General features: G+C 39.5%; 1 protein-coding gene across 1 annotated transcript in view; it reads left to right on the top strand.

The window, feature by feature from the left end:
* The window catches only part of LOC115482132 (glycine-rich cell wall structural protein-like), a gene marked incomplete in the record, with an annotated part of 302,370 nt that overhangs the window by 204,286 nt on the left and 79,581 nt on the right, over positions 1-18,503 (top strand). The window contains 6 exon segments of the mRNA XM_030221707.1: positions 2,197-2,229; positions 2,970-3,002; positions 8,081-8,113; positions 9,382-9,414; positions 14,494-14,526; positions 16,226-16,258. Coding sequence (XP_030077567.1) covers positions 2,197-2,229; positions 2,970-3,002; positions 8,081-8,113; positions 9,382-9,414; positions 14,494-14,526; positions 16,226-16,258 — 198 coding nt within the window.

Below are 18,503 nucleotides of genomic sequence, written 5' to 3'. Positions count from 1 at the left end.
GCAGAAGAGGTGCCGGTCCTGCAGGGCTGAGCGACTTCGCTCCAAAGGCCCGAATTTTCCTTCACCAACGGGCCATCCGATATGCCTTGAAATGAAGGTCACAAAGGCAGTAATCGCTACCTGCCGAGCCGAAGAGGAGTCTTGCTGCAACTGGACAGAAGCCACTTGCTTCCCCCTCCTCTTCAGCATCAGAAAAATATTACAGCCAATGAAAGGGGAAAATAAGATAAGGCAGGAGCAGATCCACCAGCATCCTCACTGTGCGATCAGTTGTTTAATGTACTTAGGACAGAATAGGAACATGCAGGGCACACTGGGGAACACCATATCATCATGTTCCTGTCAACCTGACACCAAAACCCAGGGAGAGGGTATAAGAACCCCTTTCTTGAAGCTGTTATCAGCTAGTTGTTATCTGACTGGAGTGAGATAACTGTCATCAGCTGGATCTGAGTCTACATGATGAAGACTCATTAATCTGTGGTATCACCTTCCTGCCTATTCTTGCCCAGATGGGAAGAGCAACTTGCTGCCTGAGTTTCTGATTGACCATCATCACCCAGTTCCTGACTACTGGGGATCTAGTATTCATGACTTATCATCTGTCAGGTTGAACTGCTGTCTCCTTGGTGCCTGGTAGTGCTTGGGGTGTTAGGTATCTTATTAATTTCAGGATTAGGCTAGTGTGTGCTATCTTTACTTCCTTGATAGGTACTTAGCCTACTGTACCATCATCTGAGTGATAATTCAGAGTCTCTAATTATATTTGCTATTTGCTGCCAATTTTGCCCAATAAACAGCTCTGCAATATTTTTATAATACTGTTGTCAATTTACATGCCCAGCAAATCACACAAAATACCAATGGTTTAACTATCATTAAGGATTTGTTAAGTAAGGAATATGGCTTTGTGCATCCCTTAAAGGAACTTACTAATGATTAGTTTAGGGAATTAGATGGTGTCATTGAAACCTCATTAAGTGCCAGATACCAACCTATCTGGTATCCCCAGGTGTCATTAAGGAAGCATTCAGTAAAGTAGCCAAATGCAATCTTAAACCTATCCAAGTGCAGCTTGCCCATCATCTGGGGACAGCTATCCCATTATATGTCAATGTAGAAAGAATGGAACTTTCCTTTTTTGCTAAGTTTGCCTTTTATCTTATCTGATAATGCATAGCAGCTGAATCAGGTACTTAATGTGGGGTCTTGGCATATTATCATGACACCCCCCTGCAATACCTAGTATCTAAACTGGAGATGTGTCAGTTTGTTCACCCCTTCAAAGAAATGTGATAGATTGGTGAGGCAAGATTTCCATTCACTAAATCCATGTTGACTTTGTCTCATTAATCCATGCTTTTGAATATGCTCTGTAATTTTGTTCTTTATAATAGTCTCTATCATTTTGCCCAGCACTGACGTCAGACTCACCGGTCTATAATTTCCTGGATTTCCTCTGGAACCTTTTTTAAAAATCGGCATTACATTGGCCACCCTCCAATCTCCTGGTACCACGCTCGATTTTAAGGATAAATTACATATTACTAACAATAGCTCCGGAAGTTCATTTTTCAGTTCTATCAGTACTCTGGGATGAATACCATCTGGTCCAGGAGATTTGCTACTCTTCAATTTGTCAAATTGCTCCATTACATCCTCAAGGTCTATAGAGATTTCATTCAGTTTCTCTGACTCGTCAGCTTTGAATACCATTTCTGGCACCGGTATCCCACCCAAATCTTCCTCGGTGAAGACCGAAGCAAAGAATTCATCTAATCTCTCCGCTATGGCTTTGTCTTCCCTGATCGCCCCTTTTACTACTCGGTCATCTAGTGGTCCAACCGATTCTTTTGCCGGCTTCCTGCTTTTAATATACCTAAAAAAAATTTACTATCAGCGTCATAATCGAAAGAGAAGGACGCCCATCTTCCGACACAAATCTGATCTGATATAGGATATCATTTTATGTGTAAACATATGATACCATTACTTTGTACAACAGATAACACAGGCTGCTTCCTCCCCCTGGGAACTCAAAATGGAAAAGTTATAAAATAAACAACAACAACAAAAAAGATTGAAATGAAGTCTCACAGTGTCATGGAGCTCTTTTCTAACACTGCTGTTGCCTAAATAAAAAGAATGTGCTATTCTGTGACCTTTCTGTTTTCTAAAATCTCATCTCTCTTTTAGGGTGGTGCTCCTGCTCCTGTAAGTGGCGCTGTGGTAAGTCCAAATTTTGTTTTTCATATTTCTTCTTATCAACTGTTGCTAAATTAAAAATTGTGTTATTGGCTCAGACAAATTTTGTTACCACATTTGATCATCAAAACAGGTTCTGATTTGATAATTTATTTTAAGTTTAAGAACTCACACTGTGACTCCTGCCAGTGGTGCAATTAAAATGTAAATGTTCAGGTCAGAATTATTTTTAAGGTTTGTTGTTTATTCATAATATATTGCCTGGTTATTCACCGGAGATTTAATTTTCTTGTGAAGGTATTAGGTTCATCTAAAAAAAATAGCAGTAACACTGTTTGACTTAACTGGCATTTCCTACTTTTTATTTGTTACATTTATACCCCACATTTTCCCACCTATTTGCAGGCTCAATGTGGCTTACAAGGTACCATAAAGGCGTTTGCCATTTCGGTTGATAACAAATACAAGATTGTGTTGTGGTCAAATGAGGTAGAGGTGAAAATCCCAGAAAGGTTCAAAGTAATTACAATCAGTAATTAAAATTGCAATTAACAAGATAGTTCTAATTAGAATGATTCCAACAAAAACTCAAAATAGAAAAGTTATAAAATAAACAAACAAACAAAAAAAGATTCAAATGAAGTCTCATAGTGTCAAGGAGCTCTTTTTTCTAACACTGCTGTTGTCTAAATAAAATGACTGTGCTATTCTGTCACTTTCTCATAAGAAACTGTTTTCTAAAATCTCCTGATTTTTTCTTTTAGGGTGGTGCTATTGCTCCTGTAAGTGGCGCTTTGGTAAGTCCAAATTTTGTTTTTCATATTTCTTCTTATCAACTGTTGCTAAATTAAAAATTGTGTTATTGGCTCAGACAAATTTTGTTACCACATTTGATCATCAAAACAGGTTCTAATTTGATAATTTATTTTAAGTTTAAAACCATACAAGAACGTAAGACCTTTGAAGTCAGAATGATTGAATATTTTAACACCCAACAGAAAGGACTTAACAAGGATCTGGGGTTCCTAGCCCATTATAAACCATAAAGCTGTATGTCTCTGTTGATCACCCCACCCCTCACCTATCCACACCCATCCTGTTAGAATATCAATGATATGCTTTGATGTCCCCATGCATACCTCCTACCCACCCCCATCCTCCCACCCTGTCAGACTGTCATAGTAATGCTTGAATGTTTTCACTTACACTGTCAGCTAGCACATTTGCTTATTTCCGATATGACAAAGAAGGGCAACCTTTGAAAGCTAATCAAGAAATGTATTAAGTTATGTCCAATAAAAAAGGTATCATCTTATTTTCTTTTCCATGTTTTATTTTGTTTGATTTCTATTGATAACAAAACTCAAAAATGGTATCTTCAGTTATCAATAAAAAATTTGTGGGTCCTGTTTATTAAGCCGTGCAATCATTTTTAGTGTGCATTAAAATAAGCACGCACTAAACGCTAGAGACACCCATAGGAATATATATTGTCTTTAGCGTTTAGCACATGCTAATGTGTAGCACGCATTAAAAACAGTATCACACCCTTAGCACTCTTTAGTAAACAGGGCCCTTTAACTATAAATCAAATTAGAATCAAGAAATAAAATTATCTATATATATAAAAGGCACCACCAACGTTCTATGAAGCCTCCAGCCGGAAGTGTGAGGCGCCAGAGATATCCGGTTTCCCCATGAGTGAAGGAAAACAGCACAGCACGAAATCCCTCTCTCTGTAACAGTGAAGGACTCAGAGGGGGATGGGAGAGAGATGCCCTCACTCTCTCTGTAACACAAACACAGAACAGCAGGAAACTTAACACTGAAGGACTGGACTCGAAGGGGGGAGGGGCAGAGGGCAGGGACACACACTCCCACATGCACACTCTGAAGAAAACCTTGCTAGCCCCCGTTTCATTTGCATCAGAAACGGGGCTTTTTTACTAGTAAAATATAAAACACGCACATCATAAAAAATTGAACCAAACCAAAATAATAGGTCAAATTACCATTTTAAAAAATCTTTGAAATGAAATGTTTTGATAGAGTCTCGAAAATGATGATAAGAATGGCATCGTCTTATATCTATTCTACTCTAAAGTAGGTTGGTGGGAAAACAACTTGTCCAATATCTTAATAGAATATATCTATTAAGAGGAAGGTAAACCTAAAGCAGAGTGAAGCAGCTGGAGGAGGATCAGCAAGTAAAAAAAAAGAACAAGAATTCAAAATACAATAGGGTCAATATTCAGCCAGCCACACTCAACCATTGGTGTTATGTCTGGAACTTCAGTGCTGGGTCATGACTGGGCTTCAGTGTCGAATTTCCGTGTTGTTTGCAGTGCCGGCTAACACAGGGGCCTTTTTACTAAGCCGCGTAAGCATTTACGCATGCCCAACACATACCAAAACGGAGTTACCACCTGACTACTGCATGACTCTTGCGGTAATTTCATTGTTGGCGCGCGTCTGAAAAATATTTTTTATTTTCAGACGCGTGTAACGGAAGTGCGCCAAGTGGCATTTGACAAGCGTATGTCATTACCGCCCGAATTCTTCACCGCTAAGTCAATGACTGCCAGTAAGGTCTCAGACCCAAAATGGACGCGTGGCAATTTTGACTTTGCCGCATGTCCATTTTTGGGGAAAAAAGGTCTTTTTCACAGGCGCGCTGAAAAATGGATTGGCATGTGCGCAAAACCCATGCCTACACTACTACAAGCCATTTTTCAGCGCACCTTAGTAAAAGGGCCCCCGCAGTGTTTCCCAACTTCTTCAAGCCAAGTACCCCCTAAGTCAAACAAATTTCAACCGAATACCCCCGACTTCTAATCAGCAGAGATTTTGTAATAGACATTTTATTATTAAACAGTTAAGTAACCTGGCAACATATATAACACGTGGAGGGGCATAATCAAACGGCGCCAGCCATCTACATGGGCGACCATATTTGGCTGGTGCCGCAAAGAGGTGGACCCGACCGTATTATTGAAAAAGATGAGCGGGAAACTAGCTTTCCAAAACATTAGTAATATTAAGACTATCAGAAGACACTTCTACCAAAGAATTGCCAACAGGCAAACCAACACGTCTAGGATCTGACAAGTAATATGTTTTATGTAATGGTGGATGTCCAGAATCAGAGTACTTAAATTTTTCTTTAAAAAACCTATAAAATAAGTCTTTAGGGGTAACAGTCAAAATTTTAGGAAAATTCAAAAGTCACAAATTTAAATGTCTAGTGAAATTATCTACATTTCCTATTTCGCACTGCAACATAAGTTTATCTTGAACCAAAGTTGTCTGAACACTCTGAGACTTCTGAATTCAAGAGTCTAATAAATTCAGCTTATCTTCAACACCTCTTCACACTTGGCAGTTCTTTAAGCGAGCTGCTGAACTTGAGAGAAAATTCCTGCACATACTTTGTAGATGGAGTCCAGTGCTTTCCAGATGGTATAGGGTCACCTCAGAGGGTCTCATCAAGGGAGGGACATTTGGAATAGCCCCTTCTCCCAACATACCCTCTACCGAACCTCCGCATGACTGAGGGACTAGACTCCCTTTCCTCAGCGTTGTTTCTACCACCAGCACTTCCTGAGGAGTCCACTGATCATGTCAGGCAAAGTAAGCTCCATGATCTGGCGTGAGCCCGACACCAGAGGGTTTCACGGTTGCAGAAGAGGTGCCGGTCCTGCAGGGCTGAGCGACTTCGCTCCAAAGGCCCGAATTTTCCTTCACCAACGGGCCATCCGATATGCCTTGAAATGAAGGTCACAAAGGCAGTAATCGCTACCTGCCGAGCCGAAGAGGAGTCTTGCTGCAACTGGACAGAAGCCACTTGCTTCCCCCTCCTCTTCAGCATCAGAAAAATATTACAGCCAATGAAAGGGGAAAATAAGATAAGGCAGGAGCAGATCCACCAGCATCCTCACTGTGCGATCAGTTGTTTAATGTACTTAGGACAGAATAGGAACATGCAGGGCACACTGGGGAACACCATATCATCATGTTCCTGTCAACCTGACACCAAAACCCAGGGAGAGGGTATAAGAACCCCTTTCTTGAAGCTGTTATCAGCTAGTTGTTATCTGACTGGAGTGAGATAACTGTCATCAGCTGGATCTGAGTCTACATGATGAAGACTCATTAATCTGTGGTATCACCTTCCTGCCTATTCTTGCCCAGATGGGAAGAGCAACTTGCTGCCTGAGTTTCTGATTGACCATCATCACCCAGTTCCTGACTACTGGGGATCTAGTATTCATGACTTATCATCTGTCAGGTTGAACTGCTGTCTCCTTGGTGCCTGGTAGTGCTTGGGGTGTTAGGTATCTTATTAATTTCAGGATTAGGCTAGTGTGTGCTATCTTTACTTCCTTGATAGGTACTTAGCCTACTGTACCATCATCTGAGTGATAATTCAGAGTCTCTAATTATATTTGCTATTTGCTGCCAATTTTGCCCAATAAACAGCTCTGCAATATTTTTATAATACTGTTGTCAATTTACATGCCCAGCAAATCACACAAAATACCAATGGTTTAACTATCATTAAGGATTTGTTAAGTAAGGAATATGGCTTTGTGCATCCCATAAAGGAACTTACTAATGATTAGTTTAGGGAATTAGATGGTGTCATTGAAACCTCATTAAGTGCCAGATACCAACCTATCTGGTATCCCCAGGTGTCATTAAGGAAGCATTCAGTAAAGTAGCCAAATGCAATCTTAAACCTATCCAAGTGCAGCTTGCCCATCATCTGGGGACAGCTATCCCATTATATGTCAATGTAGAAAGAATGGAACTTTCCTTTTTTGCTAAGTTTGCCTTTTATCTTATCTGATAATGCATAGCAGCTGAATCAGGTACTTAATGTGGGGTCTTGGCATATTATCATGACACCCCCCTGCAATACCTAGTATCTAAACTGGAGATGTGTCAGTTTGTTCACCCCTTCAAAGAAATGTGATAGATTGGTGAGGCAAGATTTCCATTCACTAAATCCATGTTGACTTTGTCTCATTAATCCATGCTTTTGAATATGCTCTGTAATTTTGTTCTTTATAATAGTCTCTATCATTTTGCCCAGCACTGACGTCAGACTCACCGGTCTATAATTTCCTGGATTTCCTCTGGAACCTTTTTTAAAAATCGGCATTACATTGGCCACCCTCCAATCTCCTGGTACCACGCTCGATTTTAAGGATAAATTACATATTACTAACAATAGCTCCGGAAGTTCATTTTTCAGTTCTATCAGTACTCTGGGATGAATACCATCTGGTCCAGGAGATTTGCTACTCTTCAATTTGTCAAATTGCTCCATTACATCCTCAAGGTCTATAGAGATTTCATTCAGTTTCTCTGACTCGTCAGCTTTGAATACCATTTCTGGCACCGGTATCCCACCCAAATCTTCCTCGGTGAAGACCGAAGCAAAGAATTCATCTAATCTCTCCGCTATGGCTTTGTCTTCCCTGATCGCCCCTTTTACTACTCGGTCATCTAGTGGTCCAACCGATTCTTTTGCCGGCTTCCTGCTTTTAATATACCTAAAAAAAATTTACTATCAGCGTCATAATCGAAAGAGAAGGACGCCCATCTTCCGACACAAATCTGATCTGATATAGGATATCATTTTATGTGTAAACATATGATACCATTACTTTGTACAACAGATAACACAGGCTGCTTCCTCCCCCTGGGAACTCAAAATGGAAAAGTTATAAAATAAACAACAACAACAAAAAAGATTGAAATGAAGTCTCACAGTGTCATGGAGCTCTTTTCTAACACTGCTGTTGCCTAAATAAAAAGAATGTGCTATTCTGTGACCTTTCTGTTTTCTAAAATCTCATCTCTCTTTTAGGGTGGTGCTCCTGCTCCTGTAAGTGGCGCTGTGGTAAGTCCAAATTTTGTTTTTCATATTTCTTCTTATCAACTGTTGCTAAATTAAAAATTGTGTTATTGGCTCAGACAAATTTTGTTACCACATTTGATCATCAAAACAGGTTCTGATTCTGAATATTGCCATTTGCGCCTAGCGCATAACCAGCTATATTGCATTACTTATCAGGTTAGTTACTGATATTCAGCGCCTAACTGGATAAGTTTAGTGGCTAATAGGACTGTATAAATAGCTGTCCTGTCTTTAACCACTAAAAGGCTAACCGGTTAACCCCGAATATCGACAAAACCAGTTAATGTTTTTAGCGGTTAAAAACCACGGATAATCAGAGCCGGTTGCCGGAAATGGCCTGACATTGAGAATCTGGGTTTATGCCGTCAGCAGAGGGGAAAAGCACTGCCTGCTGCTGGCTGAATATCGGTCCCAATGAACATATCTATTATAAACAACAAGTATATCTCATGCAATTTGTTTCAGTACCCCATCAATTAATCATGCAGATAAGTCGTGGTACTTACCCCAGCAGAACATTACCAATGAAATAGGGAGTAGTACTATCACCCCTATATCCCATCACTAGTTGTTCTTCCAATTTCGTCCCCAGTATGTTCCAAGTCTTACCCATGGGCTGTTATTTGATAATTTATTTTAAGTTTAAGAACTCACACTGTGACTCCTGCCAGTGGTGCAATTAAAATGTAAATGTTCAGGTCAGAATTATTTTTAAGGTTTGTTCTTTATTCATAATATATTGCCTGGTTATTCACCGGAGATTTAATTTTCTTGTGAAGGTATTAGGTTCATCTAAAAAAAATAGCAGTAACACTGTTTGACTTAACTGGCATTTCCTACTTTTTATTTGTTACATTTATACCCCACATTTTCCCACCTATTTGCAGGCTCAATGTGGCTTACAAGGTACCATAAAGGCGTTTGCCATTTCGGTTGATAACAAATACAAGATTGTGTTGTGGTCAAATGAGGTAGAGGTGAAAATCCCAGAAAGGTTCAAAGTAATTACAATCAGTAATTAAAATTGCAATTAACAAGATAGTTCTAATTAGAATGATTCCAACAAAAACTCAAAATAGAAAAGTTATAAAATAAACAAACAAACAAACAAAAAAAGATTCAAATGAAGTCTCATAGTGTCAAGGAGCTCTTTTTTCTAACACTGCTGTTGTCTAAATAAAATGACTGTGCTATTCTGTCACTTTCTCATAAGAAACTGTTTTCTAAAATCTCCTGATTTTTTCTTTTAGGGTGGTGCTATTGCTCCTGTAAGTGGCGCTTTGGTAAGTCCAAATTTTGTTTTTCATATTTCTTCTTATCAACTGTTGCTAAATTAAAAATTGTGTTATTGGCTCAGACAAATTTTGTTACCACATTTGATCATCAAAACAGGTTCTAATTTGATAATTTATTTTAAGTTTAAAACCATACAAGAACGTAAGACCTTTGAAGTCAGAATGATTGAATATTTTAACACCCAACAGAAAGGACTTAACAAGGATCTGGGGTTCCTAGCCCATTATAAACCATAAAGCTGTATGTCTCTGTTGATCACCCCACCCCTCACCTATCCACACCCATCCTGTTAGAATATCAATGATATGCTTTGATGTCCCCATGCATACCTCCTACCCACCCCCATCCTCCCACCCTGTCAGACTGTCATAGTAATGCTTGAATGTTTTCACTTACACTGTCAGCTAGCACATTTGCTTATTTCCGATATGACAAAGAAGGGCAACCTTTGAAAGCTAATCAAGAAATGTATTAAGTTATGTCCAATAAAAAAGGTATCATCTTATTTTCTTTTCCATGTTTTATTTTGTTTGATTTCTATTGATAACAAAACTCAAAAATGGTATCTTCAGTTATCAATAAAAAATTTGTGGGTCCTGTTTATTAAGCCGTGCAATCATTTTTAGTGTGCATTAAAATAAGCACGCACTAAACGCTAGAGACACCCATAGGAATATATATTGTCTTTAGCGTTTAGCACATGCTAATGTGTAGCACGCATTAAAAACAGTATCACACCCTTAGCACTCTTTAGTAAACAGGGCCCTTTAACTATAAATCAAATTAGAATCAAGAAATAAAATTATCTATATATATAAAAGGCACCACCAACGTTCTATGAAGCCTCCAGCCGGAAGTGTGAGGCGCCAGAGATATCCGGTTTCCCCATGAGTGAAGGAAAACAGCACAGCACGAAATCCCTCTCTCTGTAACAGTGAAGGACTCAGAGGGGGATGGGACAGAGATGCCCTCACTCTCTCTGTAACACAAACACAGAACAGCAGGAAACTTAACACTGAAGGACTGGACTCGAAGGGGGGAGGGGCAGAGGGCAGGGACACACACTCCCACATGCACACTCTGAAGAAAACCTTGCTAGCCCCCGTTTCATTTGCATCAGAAACGGGGCTTTTTTACTAGTAAAATATAAAACACGCACATCATAAAAAATTGAACCAAACCAAAATAATAGGTCAAATTACCATTTTAAAAAATCTTTGAAATGAAATGTTTTGATAGAGTCTCGAAAATGATGATAAGAATGGCATCGTCTTATATCTATTCTACTCTAAAGTAGGTTGGTGGGAAAACAACTTGTCCAATATCTTAATAGAATATATCTATTAAGAGGAAGGTAAACCTAAAGCAGAGTGAAGCAGCTGGAGGAGGATCAGCAAGTAAAAAAAAAGAACAAGAATTCAAAATACAATAGGGTCAATATTCAGCCAGCCACACTCAACCATTGGTGTTATGTCTGGAACTTCAGTGCTGGGTCATGACTGGGCTTCAGTGTCGAATTTCCGTGTTGTTTGCAGTGCCGGCTAACACAGGGGCCTTTTTACTAAGCCGCGTAAGCATTTACGCATGCCCAACACATACCAAAACGGAGTTACCACCTGACTACTGCATGACTCTTGCGGTAATTTCATTGTTGGCGCGCGTCTGAAAAATATTTTTTATTTTCAGACGCGTGTAACGGAAGTGCGCCAAGTGGCATTTGACAAGCGTATGTCATTACCGCCCGAATTCTTCACCGCTAAGTCAATGACTGCCAGTAAGGTCTCAGACCCAAAATGGACGCGTGGCAATTTTGACTTTGCCGCATGTCCATTTTTGGGGAAAAAAGGTCTTTTTCACAGGCGCGCTGAAAAATGGATTGGCATGTGCGCAAAACCCATGCCTACACTACTACAAGCCATTTTTCAGCGCACCTTAGTAAAAGGGCCCCCGCAGTGTTTCCCAACTTCTTCAAGCCAAGTACCCCCTAAGTCAAACAAATTTCAACCGAATACCCCCGACTTCTAATCAGCAGAGATTTTGTAATAGACATTTTATTATTAAACAGTTAAGTAACCTGGCAACATATATAACACGTGGAGGGGCATAATCAAACGGCGCCAGCCATCTACATGGGCGACCATATTTGGCTGGTGCCGCAAAGAGGTGGACCCGACCGTATTATTGAAAAAGATGAGCGGGAAACTAGCTTTCCAAAACATTAGTAATATTAAGACTATCAGAAGACACTTCTACCAAAGAATTGCCAACAGGCAAACCAACACGTCTAGGATCTGACAAGTAATATGTTTTATGTAATGGTGGATGTCCAGAATCAGAGTACTTAAATTTTTCTTTAAAAAACCTATAAAATAAGTCTTTAGGGGTAACAGTCAAAATTTTAGGAAAATTCAAAAGTCACAAATTTAAATGTCTAGTGAAATTATCTACATTTCCTATTTCGCACTGCAACATAAGTTTATCTTGAACCAAAGTTGTCTGAACACTCTGAGACTTCTGAATTCAAGAGTCTAATAAATTCAGCTTATCTTCAACACCTCTTCACACTTGGCAATTCTTTAAGCGAGCTGCTGAACTTGAGAGAAAATTCCTGCACATACTTTGTAGATGGAGTCCAGTGCTTTCCAGATGGTATAGGGTCACCTCAGAGGGTCTCATCAAGGGAGGGACATTTGGAATAGCCCCTTCTCCCAACATACCCTCTACCGAACCTCCGCATGACTGAGGGACTAGACTCCCTTTCCTCAGCGTTGTTTCTACCACCAGCACTTCCTGAGGAGTCCACTGATCATGTCAGGCAAAGTAAGCTCCATGATCTGGCGTGAGCCCGACACCAGAGGGTTTCACGGTTGCAGAAGAGGTGCCGGTCCTGCAGGGCTGAGCGACTTCGCTCCAAAGGCCCGAATTTTCCTTCACCAACGGGCCATCCGATATGCCTTGAAATGAAGGTCACAAAGGCAGTAATCGCTACCTGCCGAGCCGAAGAGGAGTCTTGCTGCAACTGGACAGAAGCCACTTGCTTCCCCCTCCTCTTCAGCATCAGAAAAATATTACAGCCAATGAAAGGGGAAAATAAGATAAGGCAGGAGCAGATCCACCAGCATCCTCACTGTGCGATCAGTTGTTTAATGTACTTAGGACAGAATAGGAACATGCAGGGCACACTGGGGAACACCATATCATCATGTTCCTGTCAACCTGACACCAAAACCCAGGGAGAGGGTATAAGAACCCCTTTCTTGAAGCTGTTATCAGCTAGTTGTTATCTGACTGGAGTGAGATAACTGTCATCAGCTGGATCTGAGTCTACATGATGAAGACTCATTAATCTGTGGTATCACCTTCCTGCCTATTCTTGCCCAGATGGGAAGAGCAACTTGCTGCCTGAGTTTCTGATTGACCATCATCACCCAGTTCCTGACTACTGGGGATCTAGTATTCATGAGTTATCATCTGTCAGGTTGAACTGCTGTCTCCTTGGTGCCTGGTAGTGCTTGGGGTGTTAGGTATCTTATTAATTTCAGGATTAGGCTAGTGTGTGCTATCTTTACTTCCTTGATAGGTACTTAGCCTACTGTACCATCATCTGAGTGATAATTCAGAGTCTCTAATTAAATTTGCTATTTGCTGCCAATTTTGCCCAATAAACAGCTCTGCAATATTTTTATAATACTGTTGTCAATTTACATGCCCAGCAAATCACACAAAATACCAATGGTTTAACTATCATTAAGGATTTGTTAAGTAAGGAATATGGCTTTTTGCATCCCATAAAGGAACTTACTAATGATTAGTTTAGGGAATTAGATGGTGTCATTGAAACCTCATTAAGTGCCAGATACCAACCTATCTGGTATCCCCAGGTGTCATTAAGGAAGCATTCAGTAAAGTAGCCAAATGCAATCTTAAACCTATCCAAGTGCAGCTTGCCCATCATCTGGGGACAGCTATCCCATTATATGTCAATGTAGAAAGAATGGAACTTTCCTTTTTGCTAAGTTTGCCTTTTATCTTATCTGATAATGCATAGCAGCTGAAACAGGTACTTAATGTGGGGTCTTGGCATATTATCATGACACCCCCCCCTGCAATACCTAGTATCTAAACTGGAGATGTGTCAGTTTGTTCACCCCTTCAAAGAAATGTAATAGATTGGTGAGGCAAGATTTCCCTACACTAAATCCATGTTGACTTTGTCTCATTAATCCATGCTTTTGAATATGCTCTGTAATTTTGTTCTTTATAATAGTCTCTATCATTTTGCCCAGCACTGACGTCAGACTCACCGGTCTATAATTTCCTGGATTTCCTCTGGAACCTTTTTTAAAAATCGGCATTACATTGGCCACCCTCCAATCTCCTGGTACCACGCTCGATTTTAAGGATAAATTACATATTACTAACAATAGCTCCGGAAGTTCATTTTTCAGTTCTATCAGTACTCTGGGATGAATACCATCTGGTCCAGGAGATTTGCTACTCTTCAATTTGTCAAATTGCTCCATTACATCCTCAAGGTCTATAGAGATTTCATTCAGTTTCAATGACTCGTCAGCTTTGAATACCATTTCTGGCACCGGTATCCCACCCAAATCTTCCTCGGTGAAGACCGAAGCAAAGAATTCATCTAATCTCTCCACTATGGCTTTGTCTTCCCTGATCGCCCCTTTTACTGCTCGGTCATCTAGTGGTCCAACCGATTCTTTTGCCGGCTTCCTGCTTTTAATATACCTACAAAAAATTTACTATCAGCGTCATAATCGAAAGAGAAGGACGCCCATCTTCCGACACAAATCTGATCTGATATAGGATATCATTTTATGTGTAAACATATGATACCATTACTTTGTACAACAGATAACACAGGCTGCTTCCTCCCCCTGGGAACTCAAAATGGAAAAGTTATAAAATAAACAACAACAACAAAAAAGATTGAAATGAAGTCTCACAGTGTCATGGAGCTCTTTTCTAACACTGCTGTTGCCTAAAAAAAAAGAATGTCCTATTCTGTGACCTTTCTGTTTTCTAAAATCTCATCTCTCTTTTAGGGTGGTGCTCTTGCTCCTGCAAGTGGCGCTGTGGTAAGTCCAAATTTCGTTTTTCATATTTTTTCTTATCAACAGTTGCCAAATTAAAAATTGTATTTTCTCTTTCTTACCAACAATAACCTCCCTTCCACTAGGAAAAAATCAGAAGGCAGTGTGACTGTGAAGAAGGCTGACTAAAAGTATTTACACGTTTATTCAATTTATACGTATCTAACAATACAAATAAATAGTGAAAATATTAAACTCTATCTTCCCCGATATTCAAAGATATTTAAACTGACAGACACGGCCATTGGCTGGTTAAATATTATATCATGCCTAACTACTAATATTCAGTGAGACATAACAGGTTATCTCCGCTGAATATTGCCATTTTGCGCCTAGCGCATAACCAGCTATATTGCATTACTTATCAGGTTAGTTACTGATATTCAGCGCCTAACTGGATAAGTTTAGTGGCTAAATAGGACTGTATAAATAGCTGTCCTGTCTTTAACCACTAAAAGGCTAACCGGTTAACCCCGAATATCGACAAAACCAGTTAATGTTTTTAGCGGTTAAAAACCACGGATAATCAGAGCCGGTTGCCGGAAATGGCCTGACATTGAGAATCTGGGTTTTATGCCGTCAGCAGAGGGGAAAAGCACTGCCTGCTGCTGGCTGAATATCGGTCCCAATGAACATATCTATTATAAACAACAAGTATATCTCATGCAATTTGTTTCAGTACCACATCAATTAATCATGCAGATAAGTCGTGGTACTTACCCCAGCAGAACATTACCAATGAAATAGGGAGTAGTACTATCACCCCTATATCCCATCACTAGTTGTTCTTCCAATTTCGTCCCCAGTATGTTCCAAGTCTTACCCATGGGCTGTAGCACAACTGGACTGTCCTAGAGGGTCTGTGGTCTACCTCTGCAGCTTTATTGGCTAGCCGCTGAGACTTGCCAGGCCTCCCTCCCACCTGGAAAGACACTGCTCCATCATTCCACCCATGCTGTCTGGTGCCATCTGCTCACTCTGCACTGCTGCTTAAACCTGCAGCTCTGCTCGCACGGCCAGACTCTCCTTCTCGAAATAGGATATCATTTTATGTGTAAATATATGATATCATTATTTTTTAAAAGAGATAACACTGGCTGTTTCCTCCATTAAAATGTAAATGTTCAGGTCAGAATTATTTTTAAGGTTTGTTGTTTATTCATAATACATTGCCTGGTTATTCACCGGAGATTTAATTTTCTTGTGAAGGTATTAGGTTCATCTAAAAAAAATAGCAGTAACACTGTTTGACTTAACTGGCATTTCCTACTTTTTATTTGTTACATTTATACCCCACATTTTCCCACCTATTTGCAGGCTCAATGTGGCTTACAAGGTACCATAAAGGCGTTTGCCATTTCGGTTGATAACAAATACAAGATTGTGTTGTGGTCAAATGAGGTAGAGGTGAAAATCCCAGAAAGGTCCAAAGTAATTACAATCAGTAATTAAAATTGCAATTAACAAGATAGTTCTAATTAGAATGATTCCAACAAAAACTCAAAATAGAAAAGTTATAAAATAAACAAACAAACAAACAAACAAAAAAAGATTCAAATGAAGTCTCATAGTGTCAAGGAGCTCTTTTTTCTAACACTGCTGTTGTCTAAATAAAATGACTGTGCTATTCTGTCACTTTCCCATAAGAAACTGTTTTCTAAAATCTCCTGATTCTTTCTTTTAGGGTGGTGCTATTGCTCCTGTAAGTGGCGTTGTGGTAAGTCCAAATTTTGTTTTTCATCTTTCTTCTTATCAACTGTTGCTAAATTAAAAATTGTGTTATTGGCTCAGACAAATTTTGTTACCACATTTGATCATCAAAACAGGTTCTGATTTGATAATTTATTTTAAGTTTAAAACCATACAAGAACGTAAGACCTTTGAAGTCAGAATGATTGAATATTTTAACACCCAACAGAAAGGACTTAACAAGGATCTGGGGTTCCTAGCCCATGATAAACCATAAAGCTGTATGTCTCTGTTGATCACCCCACCCCTCACCTATCCACACCCATCCTGTTAGAATATCAATGATATGCTTTGATGTCCCCATGCATACCTCTTACCCACCCCCATCCTCCCACCCTGTCAGACTGTTATAGTAATGCTTGAATGTTTTCACTTATATACACTGTCAGCTAGCACATTTGCTTATTTCCGATCTGACAAAGAAGGGCAACCTTCGAAAGATAATCAAGAAATGCATTAAGTTATGTCCAATAAAAAAGGTATCATCTTATTTTCTTTTCCATGTTTTATTTTGTTTGATTTCTATTGATAACAAAAACTCAAAAATGGTATCTTCAGTTATCAATAAAAAATTTGGGGGTCCTGTTTATTAAGCCGTGCAATCATTTTTAGTGTGCATTAAAATAAGTACGCACTAAACGCTAGAGACACCCATAGGAATATATATTGTCTTTAGCGTTTAGCACATGCTAATGTGTAGCACGCATTAAAAACAGTATCACACCCTTAGCACTCTTTAGTAAACAGGGCCCTTTAACTATAAATCAAATTAGAATCAAGAAATAAAATTATAAAATATAAACACGCACATCATAAAAAATTGAACCAAACCAAAATAATAGGTCAAATTACCATTTTAAAAAATCTTTGAAATGAAATGTTTTGACAGAGTCTCGAAAATGATGATAAGAATGGCATCGTCTTATATCTATTCTACTCTAAAGTAGGTTGGTGGGAAAACAACTTGTCCAATATCTTAATAGAATATATCTATTAAGAGGAAGGTAAACCTAAAGCAGAGTGAAGCAGCTGGAGGAGGATCAGCAAGTAAAAAAAAAGAACAAGAATTCAAAATACAATAGGGTCAATATTCAGCCAGCCACACTCAACCATTGGTGTTATGTCTGGAAATTCAGTGCTGGGTCATGTCTGGGCTTCAGTGTCGAATTTCCGTGTTGTTTGCAGTGCCGGCTAACACAGGGGCCTTTTTACTAAGCCGCGTAAGCGTTTACGCATGCCCAACACATACCAAAACGGAGTTACCACCTGACTACTGCATGACTCTTGCGGTAATTTCATTGTTGGTGCGCGTCTGAAAAATATTTTTTATTTTCAGACGCGTGTAACGGAAGTGGGCCAACTGGCATTTGACAAGCGTATGTCATTACCGCCCGGATTCTTCACCGCTAAGTCAATGACTGCCAGTAAGGTCTCAGACCCAAAATGGACGCGTGGCAATTTTGACTTTGCCGCACGTCCATTTTGGGGGAAAAAAGGCCTTTTTCACAGGCGCGCTGAAAAATGGATTGGCATGTGCGCAAAACCCATGCCTACACTACTACAAGCCATTTTTCAGCGCACCTTAGTAAAAGGGCCCCCGCAGTGTTTCCCAACTTCTTCAAGCCAAGTACCCCCTAAGTCAAACAAATTTCAACCGAATACCCCCGACTTCTAATCAGCAGAGATTTTGTAATAGACATTTTATTATTAAACAGTTAAGTAACCTGGCAACATATATAACACGTGGAGGGGCATAATCAAACGGCGCCAGCCATCTACATGGGCGACCATATTTGGCTGGTGCCGCAAAGAGGTGGACCCGACCGTATTATTGAAAAAGATGAGCGGGGAACTAGCTTTCCAAAACATTAGTAATATTAAGACTATCAGAAGACACTTCTACCAAAGAATTGCCAACAGGCAAACCAACCCGTCTAGGATCTGACAAGTAATATGTTTTATGTAATGGTGGATGTCCAGAATCAGAGTACTTAAATTTTTCTTTAAAAGCCTATAAAATAAGTCTTTAGGGGTAACCGTCAAAATTTTAGGAAAATTCAAAAGTCACAAATTTAAATGTCTAGTGAAATTATCTACATTTCCTATTTTGCACTGCAACATAAGTTTATCTTGAGCCAAAGTTGTCAGAACACTCTGAGACTTCTGAATTCAAGAGTCTAATAAATTCAGCTTATCTTCAACACCTCTTCACA

The sequence above is a fragment of the Microcaecilia unicolor genome, chromosome 1, assembly GCF_901765095.1.
Source record: "Microcaecilia unicolor chromosome 1, aMicUni1.1, whole genome shotgun sequence".
Classification (NCBI taxonomy): domain Eukaryota; kingdom Metazoa; phylum Chordata; class Amphibia; order Gymnophiona; family Siphonopidae; genus Microcaecilia; species Microcaecilia unicolor.
The sequence above is the reverse complement of the archived record's forward strand: the minus strand, read 5'-3'. Positions and strand labels throughout refer to the sequence as shown.